Consider the following 20312-nt stretch of genomic DNA (forward strand, 5'->3'; position numbering starts at 1 on the left):
TTATTTTTTTCCCTGATTTATTTTAGAGCAGTTTTAGGTTTAGGGCAAAACTGCGAAGATCCAGTATCTCTTTTATCTTCCTTGATTAGTCATAGAACCCCCGTTTTTTAACTTAGCACAAAGCTAAGCAAATAAAGACCATATTTTTCAGCTTCCCTTAGAGCTAGGTTTATCCATATAACTAAATTCTGATCGATGGAATATATGTGAAGCATCATGTCCAATTTCAGAGAGTCCTTAAAGAGAAAGGATGAACACGTCTTTGTCTCTTACTCTTTCCAGTTGACGGCAATAAAGATATAATGGCTGGATGCTGAGCTGCCATCTAGCCAAGAAGCGGAATCTACAGGCTGAAGATGGCAGAACCTCAAGACTGAAGGTCTGATAATGATGGTTCCATGATACCCAGCTCTGGGTTGCTTCCTTTGGAATTCTTTTGCATAGAAGGGAAACATTTCTAATCCTTGCTGGCGAATCTAACTCTTATCATTTCACCTACTAAACTGTCCCCCATGTGGCAGCCATAGAAATGCACTGCTGAGATTTCATGTCTAGAGAATATACCGCCAAGAATGTAGTTAGTTGGCAGCCTCCAACTGCCACACCTTTGGTTCTGTCACACAGCTCACACTAAGGTCATGCTCTCTCCAGGCTGCTCTCAGCCATGACTGCGCATGGAAGGGGAACTGGAGCTGGGCCATTCCTGCCCCATGTAGGACCCTCCAAAGGGCACACTTGGCTCAGGGGCTCCCCATCAGCTTGCCGTGGCTTTCTTACAGCAGCACTACAGACTGAGGCTCTTCCTAGCTGAGCCTCCTTCTGTCCCTCTCTCCTTTCACAGGTGTCAGACCTGTATTGCAGTCAGAAGTTTCACCCCACCTACCCTGCTCTGTCTCTTCTTTATCCTTCACAAGGATTTCCCCCAATAAATCTCTTGTACATTTAATTCCATCTTGCCATCTGCTTCTTGGGTGCCCACACCTCTTCCACAGAAAAGAAAATAACTCTGATGGGAAGGCAGAGCCTTGCTTCAGACCTGGACTCCTTCCTTTCCCTCCTTCCTGTCAACAAATATGTTGAGCACCTATCTCATTGCAGGCTTTCCTCTAGGAAGAGAGGAGGTTCCTCGAGGGATGAGGTTCCCTGATATGATGGAGGTCTGCCTTTTAATTGGATTGAAAAAAAAAAAAACGTAAATCAACAAAACACCAAATACGTAAAATATCAATATGTAGAATACCAAAAAATTAACAAGATAATTTTAGATAGTAATAGATAGCAATTTAAAAAATTAAACTGAGTGAATTACTAGAAAATATCTGGAAGAAAATCATTCCTGAGGGAAAGAACGTCACATATAAAGACCTCAAGATAGGAATAAGCTGAGAATGTCCAAGGAGCAGCGAGAAGGCCAGTACAGCTACAGCACTGAATTGGGGCGGCCGGCAGTGGAGGAGAGGGTGTGACGATCAGCTTTATGTGTCAATCTGGCCAGGCTACAGTCCTCAGTCATTCAATCAAACAGTAATCCAGTGTTTCTCTGAAGGTATTTTGTAGCTAAAGTCCATTATCAATTGACTTTAAGTAAGGGTGAGTATCTTAGATATTCTACGTGAGCCTAATTCAGTCAAAAAGCCTTAATTAAGAGCAGAGCTGAGGCTTCTCTGAAAAAGCAGAAATTCTACCTGTGGGTAGGAGCTCCAGCTTGTGCTAAGAGTTCCAGCCTGCCCTTCCTAACAGCCTGCCCTACAGATTTCAGATTTGCCTAGCAAGCTGGATAATCGTGTAACCAATTCCTTGCAATCAGTCTCTTACTCTATACCTCCTGCCTACTGGTTCTGCTTCTCTGGGGAAGCCTGACTGATACAGATAGAATTTTAAAAAGCCGTAGAGATAGACAGGAGCCAGACTCTGTTGGGTGATGAAGGTCATGATAAGGAGTTTGGATGTTCAGTAGTCAAAACTATTGGAGATTTATGCAGGTGAATAGTATAATCCGATTCTAAAAGTAACTTTATACAAATAATTTTGGCTATTCTGTGGTGAATGGATTTGAGGAGAGCAAAAATAGAGGCAAAGGGACCAGTTCCGGGGATACTGACATGGTCCAGTCAAGAGATGATAGTGGTTGAACGAGAATGAAAGCAATGGATCTGGAAGGAGGGACATGCACACATTTCTGATGGATTATGGAGTGGAGGTAATGGGCTTGTTGATAGATTTGGGAGCTTTGAAGTGTGAGAGAAGGCAAGGGATCAAGGATAGTTCTAGGTTTTTGACCTAAACAATGGGGTTAATGATGGTGCCATTGACTCAATAACAACAAAATAAAGAATTTGACACCTCAGGTCAAAAAAAACAAACAAAATTAGGCTCTGACCATATCCTTTCAGGCCAGGAACATGTGGGCTTAAGGTTCCACAACTGCTTCCCATTTCAGGGCTGTTCTACTAATTGGAGAGCACAGAATCTCCAAATCCATCACCTTTACACCCATATCTCAAGTGTGCACCAGAAGAAAGTCACTCTTTCTGATAATCAAGTGCTGGGCAGAAACAGCTTGTGTAGGTCTCATACCTTCATGGATTTCTTCAGCTGTTTCGCATCAAACACTGCCGGTGGGGTCACGAGGGCCACCATGAGACACTTGAAGTGGCCAGAGAGATCACCCTTCAAGTCATCTTTCAGTTCCTAAAATTAAAAACCCGAAGAGAAAAGTATGAAATACTTCTCCTTTCTCTTCCTCCAAAGTCACCTAGTGAAAGACAAACACAAATGTATGAATTCAGACAAAAACATGCCCATCCACAGGAGATAAACAGAAATGGTGAAAATATTTCTATGGATATTAGTCTGCATTTTATGATCACTTCCAAAATGTTCTGTTTTATAGACGGTTTTCTGAAGGGAAGCCAGTGAAGAAGGTTCTCTGAGGGCCACAGATAGGAACTGTGTATTAAAATGCATTTCCCAGGCCCTTGATGCTCTCAATGCTTGGGTTGGGGTGAGGGAAGAGGAAGGGGAGGAGGAACCCTGTAATTCACACCCAGCTTCACTGGGAGGTGCTCTAATCCAGCCTTGCTTCTCGGCAACTGCCAAAGAGTTTTGAAGGGAAAAGGGGAGGGAAGACAGTGCTTGGTCATTTGCCTCTGGTAAGAGCATGGAACTAGGAAGCATCAAAAGCAGTTTTCTGGCAACAACAACAGGGGAAACCCAAAATGTGGTAATAGGGGGACCTTACTTATTGATGCTGTCCTTCAGCAGTGTTTTCATACATTACATAAGTACGGGCCATCTCCCCTGCTTGAAGGCAGGTAACATGGTTTCCATTTTTAATATCCAAAGGAGTGTTATTGAATAATTATATTTCCTGCTCTTGATTAATTTTCAGCCCTGAAACAGAGGCTGGAAGCCTCCCAGACTGCTATGACAATGTGGGTACAAACCAACATCTTCCATGACACTTGGGGGCCCAGCAGGGGCATGCTCCTGCCAAAACAAATGGGATGGAGCAGAGCCACTGTAGTCATCATGGGGTGTTTCCTCTCCAAATGCTAAATTCCACCCCTATCTGTCCTCAACCCAAGACTTTCCAACTGAATCTTACTTCACATGCTCTCATTCTGTCCCACTGTGAGACATGGTTGTCACCCTTCAGCTCCATCCTTCCTCCATATTTTGGAAATCCTGAAAGGCCAATGGATCACTCACAATCCCTGTACATGAGTACAGTCCAGAAGCTTGGCAATTCAGTTAAGTTGACAAAAGTTTACGGGGCGCCTGCTCTGTGTTAGGCACTTAATTGGTGAGTCAGACACAATCCTTACCCCTAGGACATTACTTCCTAATGAGAAAAATGGAAACAGTCAAAGTTAAATTTCCACATAATATGTTAAGTATCTAATAAAGGGAACACAGAGAAGGGTGTCTTAATGGAGCTCAGGGGCTCAGAGAACACTGACAGGTGATGCCTCAGCTGCCTTGGATGGTCACTACACACTCTCAGTTCTGGACCCAATAGCCTGACTGGTTTGTGTTTCCACCCTTTCCCCTACACAGTTCATCAGCCACAGAAGCTAAAATAACCTTCAAAAAATATAAATTAGGTTACAGTATTTCCTTTCTTACAAACCTCCAATTGTTCCCTATTGTTCTTAGAATAAAATCTAAACTCTGCACCGAGACCCCAAGGTCCGGCATGTTCTAAGCCTCTCTTCAACCTCATCTCTTCCTTCCGTCACCCTTTACTGTCTATACTCCTGCCATATTAGAACTCTTCCTGTTTCTTAAGTACTCCCAGCTTGTTTTGGCCTCAGGGCTTTTGCATTTGCTGGACATTCTGTCTGAAATGCTCTTCCCCGGATCGAGCAGAGCAGAAGCCTGATTATTGTTTAGTCTTCATTGAGAGTAAGGTAACAACCTGTCACTGACGTTTCTTCACCACATGATCTAAAGGAGCCATTCACCAGTCATGCTCTAGCATATCATCCATTTTAATACTTTCATAGCACCTACCAATATCTGAATTTGTTTTATTTATATATTTATTATTTTTCTAATAGAATGTTAGGGCCATTAAAGAGAGGAGGCTCTGCTTTTTATTCCAGTGAATCTCCAATGTCTAGAATATCTCCTGACATAGAGTAGTACCCCACTCCTGACACACAGTAGTTTATTATTGAACAAATAAACTGCTTGGAAAAGACACATAAAATGTTCTTGAATAGTTCTTGTATAGTTTCTGGTACTGAAGAAATATTCATCTGCCGAACAAATTTAAAAAAAAAAGTCTATAATTACATAAACATATTAAAGTTGGAAAAGAAATTAAAGATCATCTAAGACAGGATTTATCAGGTAATTGATCAGATAATTCTTTATTGTGGGGGACTGTCTTGCGCACTGTAGGATGTTTAGCAGCGTCCCTGACCTCTGCCCACGAGATACCAGAAACATCCCCCCCCCCCCCCAGTTGTGACAATCCAAATGTCTGGAGACATTGTCAAATATCCCCTGGGAAGCAAAATCCTTCCCGGTTTATAGCCACTGATCCAAGGCAACTCTCCTTATTCAACAGGTGAAGATAACTGTGGCCCAGAAAGATCAAATAACATGTCCAAGGCCACTCAGACAGTTCAGGGAAAAGACCAGGACTCCTATTCCAGGCTGTTGACCAGATACATAGGGGACTTTCTGTTACACGTGGCCTGAAACAAAAGATCCGTGGGCATAATCATATGGCAGCAGCCTTGGTCCATTAGTGATGAGGCCTTTACTGCCTGTTACGTTAATGAAATCTTACCCTTCCATATGCTGCTTGGTATTCCTTAGCAATCAGCTGCCGCTGTGCGTTCGACCTCTCAGTCAGAATGCTAATGAGCGCTTTCTCATCGGTTCCTACGTGAAACGAAAATAATGGTATTCACCATCAACTCAAATATGCTTAATACCTGTGGTGAACAAAAGAAAAATGATTCAGGGTCTGAAACAAATGCAGAGAGGAAGGCATTTTAATTTTTAATTTCCAGGTCTTCCCAGGTTGGCATCGTTATTTCTTTGATTGCTTGGCTTTTGGAAAAGAAAATGAACTTTATTTGGATAGTTTAGGGGGAAGAAAACCATCATTGCCCAAATATTCCTATCCGTGTATCAGACAGAGAAGTGGCACAAAGAACATACTGCTTTGGAAGTAGGTTTTTTCATCCTTCTGAGGTCCAGTTACTGTCTTATCCCCTTTTATCTTTCTATCTCCATATTTGATGTAAAAAGTCATTTTTGTTCCTCTAGAAAAAAAGGAACTGACATTTATCAAGAACCTACCACACACTAGGCACCTTTTATTCATTGTCATAGTTAATATTCACAGGGCCCTGGGCAGTAGGTATGATTAAGCTGTTCTAAAGATAAAGACACTAACATTTAGAAAACTTACCTCGCTTGCCAAAGTCAGGCAGCTTTTAAGTGGCACAGCAAGAATCTGAACCCAAATCTCTTAATCCAGAACATCTATTTCTACCAGTGGTCCATACCTCTTTCAGGCATTTCAGACCCATATACTTAACCACCTGTTGTAAGTACAAGTAAAGGGCTGATGCTGGCCTGCCTGAAAACAACCTCCAGATCACTATTTTTTTGGTAATTATAGTATTAAGATAATGTGAGAAGTTGTGTCTGCTCCTTTGTGGTAGAGGACTGCCCCTGGGTTGGGGGCTGTGAGCTGGCTTCTGTCTTGGGCCTGCATGACTAGAATGGTCTAAAAGATCCACTGGAATTCAAGGCTGAACTTCCCTGTGTTGAGGTGACCCACACACACCTTACACCCACGGCAGTGGTACACACTCTACATGAATGACGGGGCAAAGGAAACGGTGTACTTGATTAGCTGCTGGGACTCCTAGTGACAGATGTTGCCCCACGGGGTCTTTGGTCTTGTATTCTTCTGCATAGTTAAGTAAACAGAGTTAGATTAACCCTCATTGTGCCCTGTGAGTCTGATTATCAACTTGGACCTATAAAGGTATCTGAGTTGGTGCACGACTAGACACCTCCAACTACAAGTATCTCAAACTCAGCTGCTCCAGGTTGGATTCATTCTATTTCTTCTCTAACTTGTCTTTCATCCTATGTTCCCTCACCAATGACACCACTACAGATGCAGTCATCCAACCAAAGATCCTGGGAGTTATACTCCTTTCTTTTCCTTACTTTTTACATTGTAACAATCACCTGCATCTCTTGGATTTGTCCTCTTCTCTGCCACGGTGCACTCATCATATTTTACCTAGAAACTTCAACAGCCTCCTAACTTGACCCCCTTATAATTTATACTGTATATTACTGCCTAAGTAAATTTTTTTTCTAAGTAAATTTTTTTAATGCAGCAGATCATGTCAGTTCCTTTTTTGAAATTCTAATGATTCTTCGTAACCTTCGGGATGAAGTTTAAGCCCCTTAGCTTGTGCACCAGTTAATTAGGACCTAGCTCCCACCTCATATTCTAATTTCCTACCCGCTTCCCTGCATCTCTATACCCTTTGCCACTAGACTCCAGATATAACTAACTACCCACAGTTACATGTAGGTTGTACGCCAGGCAATTTCTCCTCTCTTATTTCTGCACGTGCTACATGCTCAAGACCAGAAATTAAACCAAGATGTCTCATGGTTCAGAGGCTGGATCTGACACGTCCCTAAGGCAAATGCCACCATGACGCCTGGTTTTGGTGTTGGGAGTAGTGCTTACAAACAAAAACCTCCTTCTCAAAGCGGGCCTGCCAATCAAAATGTGTAAATTAGTGAAGAAACATAATGTTAAGGAAGAAAGACAAGCGATAGAATTTAAAGACCACTAATTCATTCAAATTGACATTAACTTCATGGAAAAGTCTATTCATTCAACCCTGTGTTTAAATAGGCAATCAAAGAGGGAGAGAAAGAAATAACTTTCATTTAAAAATAGCAATAAAAAAAACCTAAACAGGCAGAAATACAATAATATTACACTGATAGTATAATTACTATTATGAACCTTAATAGTATAATTCATGGAACTTTACAAACTGACCCTCAAATTCATAGGACAGGGCAAAGCCAAGAAAATCTCTTGCCTTACTAGACACTAAGTGTCATTATAAAATAATAATAATTATGTAACAGTCATAATAGTAATTATGACAATGTTATATTGAGATAGTGAGAGGCAAACAGACCAATGGAATGTAACAGAGAGCAGAAAAATAGCAAAACTTATAGGAGAGCAGTGGCATTACAAATCAGTGTGGCAAGGATGAACTCTTCAATTGATTGCACTGGGACAATTACATAGCCACTTGAGATAAAATAAAATTAGATTTAAATGCCATTCACAAACATTAATTCCAGGCAGATTAAAGATCTCAGTGGGAAAAATAAGATTGTAAAATTTTGGGGAGAAAATACAGGAGGATATCTTTATGAGCTCATCTAGAAAAGACACAATAAGTACAAATCACTACAAAAAATATTGGTAAACTTAATTTCACTAAAATTTAAAACTTCTATGCGATAAAAGTTACTGTAGCCAATATTAAAAGAAAATTACAGGTCTTCCCTGGTGGCGCAGTGGTTGAGAGTCCACCTGCCGATGCAGGGGACACGGGTTCGTGCCCTGGTCCGGGAAGATCCCACATGCCGCAGAGCGGCTGGGCCCATGAGCGATGGCCGCTGAGCCTGCGCGGCCGGAGCCTGTGCTCCGCAACGTGAGAGGCCACAACAGTGAGAGGCCCGCGTATCGCAAAAAAAAAAAAAAAAAAAAAAAAGAAAATTACATTCTTGGAGAAGGTATTTTCATAGCTTGTAATTTTTTTAAAAAGTTTTGTATCCAGAATTTATTTTAAAAAATAAATTTTAAATTGAAAAGTAAAAATTTTTTCTTGCCAAGCACAAAGAAGACAACCCAACTGAAAAATGGATAATAGATATGGAGGTGTAATTCATGGAAAAAGAAGAAAATAAACAAGAGAGGATGCTTAACTGCATCAATAATGGGGGATGGGGAGGAGGAAGGAAACAGATACGGAATGAGGTACAATTTTAGACCCACTCAGTTGGAAAAACTGAATAGGATGACTGCCGCAAGTACCGATGAGAATACGGAGAAAGAGGAAGTCTCATATATTGCTGGCAGGAATACTAATTTGCATATTTATTTGAGAGAGCAGTGTGGCAAAATTTCTAGTTAATCTGGAGATGAACATTACCTTCAACCCAGACATTTCAACCATTATATTCTGGAGAGGTGCTAGCAAATGCGCACAACAAGACATAAGCATGACTATTCAATGCAATATTTTTATATTGTAATAGAAAAGCACTGTAGGCAACTTAAGTGTTCACTCACTATTCCCATCTTACGATGTGATAATAAACTATTCCGCAGTTAAAAATTAATGAACTAGAGCTAAACATAACAACATGGATAAATCTCAAAAACGTAATGTTAAGGGACAAAAAAACAAGTTGCAGAAGAAAACATAAGGTAGGATTTCAAGTTATACTGTTTGTGCCCATGCACAACAGTAGGTACATACATATGGAGTACAGAATTAAAAGTTTCGTGGGAATAAATTCTAATTTAGAATGCTGTTTATCTCTAGGGAATGAGGTGGGAATGAGATCCAGGCAGAATCGTCAGGGACTGTATCTATAATGATTTATGGTGATGATGATGATGATGATGGTTGTTGGTAGCAGTGATGGTCATGGTAGTGTTTAATATTAAGTAAACATGGCAAATATTAAGATATAATAAAACTGGGTTCCCTATACTTTGCCGCATTATTTCACAATTTTTTTAAAGTACCTTATAATTTCTCTAATTGAGTAAGGCAACTTGGGCAACCTGAACCCATGCGCTTTTAGCTTTAACTTCCTGATGTGCTTCAACATTAAAAAAGGAATTGTAAAGCATCACTCACCAATTCCTCTGATTGCCTTATGAATCGCTTCAGCATCCCCCGATGCGCTAAAGCTGGGATAATCTCTCATTGTCCCGTGGTGTCCAACCTAGAAGAAAATATCTGACAGTCCCACTAGTCCACAGTGACATCTTTATTTATGTTACATACGCATACTCCCATATGCCTACTGGAAACACACAACAAACCCATAATTTGCACACCTTCTTATCACTTCAGGAGTGGTTCAAGAGAGTCTCCCCACCCCAGATATGCAGGCAATATGACAGCTACCACATTTATAGTAAGACCTCTCCTTTTCTTCTCTTGTGTAACAAATTGAAAATATAAAACATTCATTCTCTAGAGCAGTGAATTGGGTTAATCACGGTGATTCTGAAGAATATTTGCTTTAAAGTGATATCTGCATGAAAGCAGTGAGAAAGTGGAAATTTCCTACATCTTCTTTTTTCAAGTGATACTTCAAAGCTCTTCACTGTATCTCACCTAGAAGTAACTGCAGTTTATAGACTTCAAGATGTTTTAATTAATGTTCACCATTGTCCTTGGGAAAACCTACACCAAAGGATCCATAAATGAAAACCCCATTAGGACTGTCTGTTCTTAAGCTTTGTTTAATGGATGTACAATTGTGGCAGATAAATTCCCTTCTGAAAGCTCCACTGACATAGGTCTTCAAGAATAGCATGGAAGTAAAAAATGCCATGATACTAATTTTAAGCACATAAACTAGAAACTTGTCAGTAAGCTGAGAAAGACCATCCTACAGAAGGAATAAAATATCTTAAAACTGCTTAAGAGAAATTGAGAAAAATCCAAGTAAACATGTACTTATATGGTACTTCCTAACTCTGAATAAAAGTCTGTCTTTACAGTGACAATGTTTTCTTTCTAACTGATGTTTCTATCCTATTACTGAGTAATATTGGCTCTGTTGTCTTATGTTAATATGGCTTCATTTAGGCTCTCCTGAAGTGTTTAATATTTTCATGAAAGGACATTATCTTGTCACATTAAAGTGAATGGAAAATTAATGTTCTGGCACAGAAAAAAATGATAGTATGTTGATTCAATAGATTGGATTGAACAATTTATTTCAGTACATTCCAACACTGTTTCACCTTAAAGTACCCAAAATAAAGTTTTGATTCTAAAACAGTAATTATAACAAGTTAGGAACTAATTGTAAATGTGCCTGCTCTAAACCACCTGTAAGAAATCAGTCACTTCAACATGATCTTTGGAGAATTCTCTTTCTTCAAGGCTTAATAAATATTTTATGGATTCACACAGCCAACTGACTTCCTTTCAGTTCTATTCATTTATGAACTTTCGTGTTTATCTTATCTGTCCACCTTCCCTGTCTGGCATTTTAGAAGAACCATCACAATATCGGAGCATTTGAGCGCTTTGTGCCCAGCACTGTGGCACCTTTTATACATTAACTATCACCTGCACAATGGCACCGATGAATGAGTAAGAATGATCCATGTCACGTATAAGACACCAAGATTGAAGGAGACTGGAGAATTTGCTCAAGTCCACATAGCTAGTTAAGCAGCAGAATTTAAAAGCAGTTCTGAACATTGCAGCCCATTCCTAGTCTGTCTTAAAACGTAGTCTTGGTACCACCTGGGCTGACTCTTTTGTGAAATAAAATTCATATTTTATGGCAAGACAAGAAAAATTTAAACATAAACATTTTTTTCTGCCCTTTGGCCTCCTCTCTCCCCTCTACGGTGCACTGTGTATCTGCATTATGCATTGACCAAACCTCCCCCATTGGCAGGAATACCTGCTCAGCCATGAACAGCAACATTCTCTCAGCACCAACAAGACAACTCCTTAAAAGATAACATTCCTTCTTGATCACGACCTACCTCTTTGTACTTGCAGGATTGTGTGAACTGTCAATAATATATCATTTAATGGACAGCCCTCTGTCTCAAAAAACTTACACAACTGTGCTTTGACTTCTAGAGGGTGGAACAGCTCTCCGAGCTTTCTGAGAGGCTCTTCCTGGGTCATAATCCTCAGTTGGGCTCGAATAAAATTTTCCATTTCTTTCTTAGATCAGTTGGTTGATTTTTTGTCGATTAAAATGCATATGACCAGGCCCTGCCCTAGACACATGGAACCATGGTCTTTAGAAATGAGGTGTCAGACTGCACATGTTTTAGAAGCTTCCCTGGTGCTTCTGTGCCATGGAGATATTCCCATGGCTGCTTTTGAATACAAAAGACAAAACTGTAGTCAGACTCTAATTATCCATGAATTATGAAAACTCAGGGTTTCCATTCTAGCTGTGACCTTTTCACTGCCCTCTGCTACCTATACATCAAAATATGCCGAAATTCCAATGTACAAAACTAGAGAAGGATGAAATTCCCAATCCATTATGCAACTTGCTACCTAGTAAGAATTTAACGGGGAGGAACTACTCGTTTGATTAAAAGGAAAAAAAACTACACACATACACACACACACCCCTGTGTGAAAAATGGCACAGGGCTTCTGAAATGGAATCTTAGTGAAATCTTTCAAAGTGTTTCAGTTATTTAAATGAGCAGTATATTCATTTGATAGACTTCATTGCCCAAAACATTCAGAAATATATGACTTATGAAAAAAAATCTTACAGTAAAAGAAATTAATGGAATCTTTTAAAGTAATACATGTCACGCAGTGAACAAGGTGCTTCACAGACATCTTATTCAACTGTTACCATGACCTTAAAGAGGGGGATTTTATTATTTCCATTTAAAAATGGAAGACAGGCTTCCCTGGTGGCGCAGTGGTTGAGAGTCCGCCTGCCGATGCAGGGGACACGGGTTCGTGCCCCGGTCCGGGAAGATCCCACATGCCGCTGAGCCTACACGTCCAGAGCCTGTGCTCCCCAACGGGAGAGGCCACAACAGCGAGAGGCCCGCGTACCGCAAAAAAAACAAAAAAAAAAAAAAAAGGAAGAAACTGGATCTCAGAGAGATTATTTGCTTGACATAACTCTGCTACTAAGTACAGCCCCAGAATTTGAACCCACTTCCTTGTAACTAAAATGCCTTGAGGTCTCCACCACATCATAAGGCCTCAGGAAATTCCATATTAGTGGTTCTCAAAAGTGTGGTTCCTGGATCAGCAGCGTCAGCATTGCCGGGGAACTTATTAGAAAGCAAATTCTCAGGCCCCACCACAGTCTTACTGTATCAACAACTCTGGGGCTAAGATTCAGGATCCGGGTTTACACAAGCCCTCCAGAGGATTCCAACGCACTAACGTGTTTGAGAATCACTGCCCTATTTCGTTCTTAGCCGCCCAGAAAACCAAAACAAAATCGAGCAAACAAGTCATAGATTCTTTTGTGGGCGTGGAATAAGAATTTGATGATGAGCTCATTGTTTCAGGAATGTTGGCATTTTTACAGCCAAACCAAACTGCTTGCAACGCCTGCTCCATTTCAGGCTTAATTCTTTGACATTTAAATTACTAATCAATACTTGATTTAGTTTATTTCTATGAACCCTACTACCCTAACAAAGTGTCAGCGCTAGTGCAGGACATCACATGAATACTTGGCAAAGTCTTTTTTTTTTTTTTTTTGCGGTCCGCGGGCCTCTCACTGTTGTGGCCTCTCCCGTTGGGGAGCACAGGCTCCGGACGCACAGGCTCAGCGGCCATGGCTCACGGGCCCAGCCCCTCCGCAGCATGTGGGATCTTCCCGGACCGGGGCACGAACCCGTGTTCCCTGCATTGGCAGGCGGACTCTCAACCACTGCGCCACCAGGGAAGCCCAATACTTGGCAAAATCTTTTTATTTTTAATCATGTTTGATCAGATTTCCATCCACATCCCTTAAACATATTTAGTTGCTTTTCTTCTCTCAAACCTGACCTTCAGATGCCCCCAAAGGGAACAGGATCCTGAAACCAGTTGGAAAATAAATTTACCGCAAGGAATGTCCAAATAAAGGGGGGAAACAACAGGAGCTCTTTATATTAATAACAATTGCTGCTACTCACTATTTGCTAAGCACGTTTCCTGCATTAGCTCATTCAGTCCTCACAGTGAACTGATAAAGCAGATATAATGAATCCTATTTGCAGATGACGACTAAGCTGTCGCCCAAGTTCTCACAGGCGGCAACTGGTCAGTCTTTGCTCCTAATGACTAGGCTAGGATGCATCTTTCTTCTTCATGCCTATTTAACTTTCCCTGACCCTCTAAAACTATCCTTCAGATGTCAGTCATAGCCCATGACACCTTGAAGCCACTGGTGTGGCCAAGCCAGGCCTGGGGAGCTGTCTGCCGCTACCCCTGAGAAACGCCAGTCTGTCCCTTGACTCGGGAAAGTCAGTCGTCTCTATTTCTTCATGAAAGCGCACTGCGTTTGCAAGAAGTCAAACATTTATATTCAGAAGAATGGATGAAAGAGAAAAACACAGCGTGCCAATCCTGCTGACGAGGAACATATTTAAAGCCAAACACTCCAGAGCAAGAATAGCAGCTGCTGCAGGTACGTTTCGAAGGCGAGGCAAAGCCAAATCCCGTATCACTTCCTAAAGCCCTGGAAAGGCCATGTCCCAAAGTTAAGCTTTCAAATCAGAGCCTCATATAAACCTTCAGGACTTAGGAACTCTCGAAGAGCCAGGGAGAAATGATCACTCTCTGCTCAGTGTCAAAACAGTCTGCTGGGTCATGAGGATTTAGGATAAAAGGAAAAATGGAGTCGCCTAAAATAAATAAATAAATAAAAGGATCAAAACTTGGAAAATATAAAACTTATTCAATTTTCCAAGAAAAAGTGGTTTTCAAAATCAAAGAAAGTCTACTCTAAAAGGTCCTGAAATGAAATATGGTCAAGTGAGGCAGGTGGCATGGGTTGAATTGTGCCCACCCCTCCCCCTCAAGAAATGTTGAAGTCCTAACCCACAGTACTTCAGAATATGACCTATTTGGATATAAGGTTTTGGCAAATATAATTAGTTAAGATGAGGTCTTAACTAAGGATGGGCCCCTAATCCAATATGATTGGTGTCCTTAGTAGACAGCCATGTCTACTAAGACAGAGATATACAGGGAAATTGTGAAGGGAAGGTGAAAACAAAGATTGGAGTTGTGCAGCCTCAAGCAAAGAAGCACCGAAGATTGCCAGAGAATCAGAAGCTGGAAGGGGTGAGCAAGGATCCCCTACAGGTTTCAGAGGGAACATGGCCTGCCAACACCTTAATTTCAGGTTTCTAGCACCCAGAACAGTGAGACAATAAATTTCTCTGGTTTTAAACCACCCAGTTTGTGGTACTTTGTTACAGCAGCCCCAGGAAACCATACAGCAGGGAAGAAGCCAGAGAAAAGGCTTGGTAACCACTCAGGTCCTACAGGGCAAAGGGTAGCGTCGTTTTCTTTTCCCTCAGGCTGGCAGTGATCACTGCAGACAGAAGGCTCCCATCACCACTGCAGGCTCGCTCTCCACCTGGGGCCGGTAAAGAGAAGCAGGGCGTGGGGACAGCAGGGACTGGCAGCCTCAGGGATGCCTGACAGGAGCAAGAATGCCATTATGGTTTTGTCTGCATCATCTAAGAGGTTCAAGGGAGATGTCTGCATTTCTTCCTGTGCTCACTCAAAGGAGAAAATACCCACACTTGCCAACTTTTCCTGTTCTGATTTCATCAGGGGAGTCCCAGAGCCAGAGCACTGGAATGTGATAACATTCCAGTGTTGAGACTGAGGGTGTTGAGCTGGAGTAGAAAGACGAATATGATTCAGAAATTAGGGAAGATGGGGACAAACAAGCGATGTATGTTGTGTTTCTATGAAACACAGATTATAATAAGGAGAAACCCAGATTCCTTAGAAGTATGTGTCACTCAGGGTTAACCCAGGCAGACCTCTCCTGGGCCTCTCCTTTGTTGGCTCCTCCCCTTTGGCTGACATCTATAAAGTAGGTTCTAAAATGGAAAGTCTCTTTCTCTTTTCTTTCCCTCTACTCCTGCTGTGGGTTATTTCTGCCACTTCCCCTTCTATATGCAGACAACTCCCACAGCTGTATTCACAGCCCAGACTTCTATTTTGAACACTGGTTATATCTGACGTATCAACTCATTATTTCCTTTCAAAATTATTTCTTCTACCATGTATCAGTTACATGGTACTTACTTGTGCTTTATACATATTTGCTCATTTAACCCTCAGAACCCATCCTATTATGATCCCATCTTACAGGGGAGAAGACTGAGGCGCCGAGAGTTAAAAGACTTGCTGATAGTCACATAACTTGCCTGTGGCACAGCCAGGATTTGAACCCAGGCAATCTGGCTCCACTGTCTGTGCTCGTCCCCAGTTTGCTCTTCTTCTTCAATCCCTTTAAATGGCACCACCAATCACCAGAAACCTGGGGGTCTCCTTCAATTCCTTCTCTTTCCATCCAAATGCAATCATCTGCAAGACCTGATGAGACTACTTCAAAAAAAAGAATCTCCTGTGCACTTCTCCCCACCTTCTTTGGCACTCCTGTCATCCAAGTCACCATCATTGCTCCCCTGGACATGGACATCTGCCCTAGTCTCCCTTCCTGCGTCCTTCTATGCCTACCTCTAGCCATTTCCCACATCTTCTAGCAGCCCAGGGATCTGTGAAAGATCTAAGTCAGGTCATGGCATTCTCCTACTGGACACCCTTCTCTGACCTCCCATTGGATATTCAATAAAGTCCAAACTCCTTGCCCTGTCCACGCAGCCCTGCAACATCTGGCCCAAGCTTCCTTGTCACCCTCACCTGGAGCCAACTCTCCCCTTTGCCCATCCCACTTCAGCTCTCCAAAACTCCAGCTCATCTACTGTGATCTCTTTCTCATCTTCATGCCTTTGTCTGTGCTGTTCCCTCTAGCTGGAATGTTTTCCTACCTTCAGTCTTCTGATTAAGGGCCATCTTCTCTGACAGGTCTGCCCGGGGCCACTTGACCCTGACTTAACAGGGTCCTCTCCTGTTATTCTGTCTCAGCACCCTTTCCCCCTTAGGGCACTCAGCATTCCTCAATATCTCTGTTTATATCTGTGTCTCCACCTCCTCTAAATTAAAGTTCCAGAGGGCAGAGACCTTTTGTTTTACTCACAGTACACCCAGCTCCTAGCCCAGTGTTCAGTCTCCAGCTAGGGGCTTAATAACTGTGAGTGAGTCTGATGGAAGTAGATGGAAGCAAGACAATGATATCCCAAGGTGTGGGCTTTCTCCGAGGTCTACACTAGACAATTGGCTGTCTGATGAGGTTGCTTCCTTCAAATATTGATAGTCTAGAAATCAAAGTGATCATTGTATCTTGGGAGATTTGGAAGATGTCCAGACTACATAAAATGACCTCTTTCAGCACCACAAGCTATGCTAAGTCTTTCAATCTGGTTCCACAAGCCCAGATGGATGCCTGGTGCACCTGGGATGTTTCTAATGATTCCATTGTATCTTCCTTCCTGTCTCTCCAAGCACTCAGCATTTCTCTGTCAAAGGCAGCAAACCCAACTATCTGGATTGAGCTTGAAACACTGGGCCCCTGAAAAGACTTCATCAACACAAACTTCTTTCTCAGAATCATTTTCATTATTTGTTTGCGGCAGATTATAAATAAGCTGTATTCATCTTCTTTTGAGTCATAGAGCACCAGTGTCTGAGAATTATTTTTTTGTACCACAATCAAAGTCAGGAGCTTAACTTAGCTAAGCCTTCATGACCAAATTCTCCTCTCGGCCAAGGGCCACAGAGAGTTGAAGACTATTCTTGCCTCAGCTCTGTGCATCTCTAACTTCATCTTACGGGGGAGACACCTGCATTTAAGGGACCTTCACTCTAACTGTGGAAGATACAGGGAACTTGGCTCACTGAAGTGAGAAATCTGGCTTCATCACATCTTCTTGGCTGGGGAATGGTGACTGGCTTGGCAGGATTTGGGGAGTACAGTGGGGACACTCCCTCTCCTCCCACTTCACTTCTATGGGAATACGGATCCACCTGAGAGGGGCTAAGATCAGGAACATTTACTGTTTGTAACATCCTGGGAAGAAGATTTCTTGCATCGATGACCCAAGTCATTAATGCTCACGTGGTATGATGTTAAAATGCACCGTTTCATGGATTTCGTATGAGTATGTTTGTTGTTAATCCTAACAACAAGTTGCTACAGATTTTAAAATATTTCCTAATGCAAAGTAAACCTAGACAGTGGAAACTCCTACAGTTCATGCAAAGGCTGTCAGGACTAGAGGGATTCTTTGGGGCCCTTGGAGGACCCTGAAGTAACAAAAGAAGATAATTATAATGCCCCCCCAAATCTCCTTGTCCACCTCCTATCACTTCACTGGGGTTTTCTCATTGCTCTTCTGCCACAGGGCTTTATACCTGCTGTTCCCTCTGCCTGGATGGTCTTCCCCCAAATATCTTCCCAGCTCACTCCCTCACTCCATGTTGACTTCTGCTCACATATCTGAGCAGAAAATAATGTACCCTATCACTCTCATTCTCCACCTCTGCCCTTCTCCAGCGTACTGAAAACTGACTTAATATACTATACACTTATTTCTTTATTAGCTCTCTTCCATAATAAAATCAGAGGCATGTAAGCTCCACGCTTTTTTATTTCTCTTTCCCTGCTGTATCCTCTGAGTCTAAAAGAGTATCTGGCACATAGTAGATGCTTAGTAAATATTTGCTGCATGAATAAATGAGTACAAAATGCTTTCTTGTTCTGGGTCTTGTTTTCTTTGATAATTCTCAAATGCCATTACCAGACTTTTCAGAGCTCCATGCCATATCTCAAAAATCTGACAAATGCACTCTTCACCTTTTGTAGATCCTGTTCACATGAGACTGTCACTACTCTTATTTAAACATGCCTCCAGAACCTAGGCGCGGTATTTAATCAAACACAAATAGTTGAAGATGAAAGGAGCAAAGATCTGAGAATCGAGGAAGGGGCAGACTTGAGAATTTTCTACCCTTTTGACTCTCTTAATTCATGTGAGACCTCTGTATTAATCTTACTTCTCAGCACTCTAAAATACTTATTTTTTCTAACTGCTTTGCATCCACCAAAAAAAAAAAAAAATAGACTTTCAAGAGAGTCAAATGATACCTTCTCTTCTTCATATTCCTTGCTCTCAATCTAAAACGTTTTCAACAGCAACAAGTTAGATTGTCAAATTACACTTTTTATTATAATTAAATATAAAAGAGGGACCCTCCCTCCTTGGTGGTTAAGCTTGGGTCAGGGAGTGGCAAAGAGCAGCCCTTTAATGTTCATTCCGTTCATTCCCAGGAAGCCTCTCTCTTTTCACTCAGATTGTATGGTATTTCTTTCCAGGGTTTGTCCTAAAACAAAGCTCTAAATGTTTTGATTTGAAATCCAGGTCTAACCTGTTTTTCATTAACTTCCTGCAGAGGACCATTTGTGAAACTCTCTGAGTGCCAGTATTTACCTAAAGAAGCTTCAGGAACCGTGGTTTGAAACACACACCAAATAGGAAGTTACGATCATGTCGAAAGCACCTAATCGGGCATGATGCCTATACTGCTTGGGATGTGAAAAGTCCATTTCCATGAAAACAGTTATATGCCAGATCATCCAGCCCTGAGATGCAGTAGACAGGAGGGAGACCACAGAAGAAGTTCAGCACATCCACATGCATGTAACACAGGTGCCTTCTCCATACGCGGTTTAAATTTGCATGGTCGGGAAGAGCAAACACACTAGGAAAGAAAGGTCTAGTTGGATGTCCCACCAAAGCAAGAAATACGAAAGTGGATGGGGCTCTTACGAATCCTTTGTACCCAGTACCAAAAACATCCAAATGCCTGGGGCTGATGTCATCCATGGGGCAGAATTTGAAAGGCACTGCCTTCCCAAAATTCCCTCCACATTAGCAGACTGCACCTTTCCTGGGAGCCCTACCACTGGTGTCCTTCCTCTGCAGAAATGGGAACATTGTATCCTCATGTGTCAAACTACACCAATCTTGTTCCCAGGAAAGAGAGGAAGGATGAGGCAGGGAAGGGAAGCTGTGCTCTCTAATTCTCACCAAGGACTTATTATGATGGGGTAGCTTCTCCTATTAGCAAGTTTCCACCTTAGATAAACCTTCCCCAACCTTTCCACCATCAAGCATCCCTTTTTGTATTTCTTCATGGACCCCATGTTTTGAGTGACCCTGCCTGCCAATCTGTAACTATTACAAAACATTAACTCACTTCCCCCAGTCTTACTTGTGATTAAAGATGTAACTTCCAATCAGAGCTTCCTCCGATCAGCCTAAGATAACCAGTACCTTAGTGCTGACAGCATTTTAGTAAAAAATATAGGAATATGACGTTTTGAAAACTCTCTGCAGCCTTGATGTAAGGTATATGTTTATGGGATAATAAAGATGTACCTGATCTTTGTCCTGGGTTCCAGCCACAGAGCTTCAAAAACCACTAGAATTTACTGAGCGATGGGATTGTCTTTACTGTGCTAATGAGGTGAGTCATGGTGGGCCATGAGATAGCTGTAGCATCAGGCTGGTTACTAAAAAGACACAGCCATGTGATTAGAGGGTTGGCACTTCGGGAACACAAGGGGACTGGAGACCAAATTCAATCGTGGCCAGTGACTTAATCAGTCACGGCTATGCAATGAAACTCCAGAAAAAGCTCTGGATGCCGAGGCTCAGAGAAGCTCCCTGGCTGGTGAACACACTGATGTGCAGGAAAGGTGAGGTGCCCTGACTCCACGGGGAGAGGGCTTGGAAGCTCTGCATCCAGGGCCTTTCCAGAGTTTGCTCTATGTGTAGGTTTTATAATAAAAACTGTAATGGTAAGTATAGCACTTACAGTGAATTCTAC

At 41.9% G+C, this 20312-nt stretch overlaps 1 protein-coding gene across 2 annotated transcripts in view; it reads right to left on the reverse strand.

Moving 5' to 3' along the window:
- The window catches only part of ANXA3 (annexin A3), a 53500-nt gene that overhangs the window by 22798 nt on the left and 10390 nt on the right, over positions 1–20312 (reverse strand). For both annotated transcript variants that reach the window (XM_060012299.1, XM_060012298.1), the window contains 3 exons: positions 9456–9543; positions 5303–5397; positions 2578–2691 (listed from right to left, as the gene is read on the reverse strand). In XM_060012299.1, coding sequence (XP_059868282.1) covers positions 2578–2691; positions 5303–5397; positions 9456–9543 — 297 coding nt within the window. The remainder of the gene's footprint in view (positions 1–2577; positions 2692–5302; positions 5398–9455; positions 9544–20312) is intronic.

Source organism: Delphinus delphis, chromosome 5 (assembly GCF_949987515.2).
Source record: "Delphinus delphis chromosome 5, mDelDel1.2, whole genome shotgun sequence".
Lineage (NCBI taxonomy): Eukaryota > Metazoa > Chordata > Mammalia > Artiodactyla > Delphinidae > Delphinus > Delphinus delphis.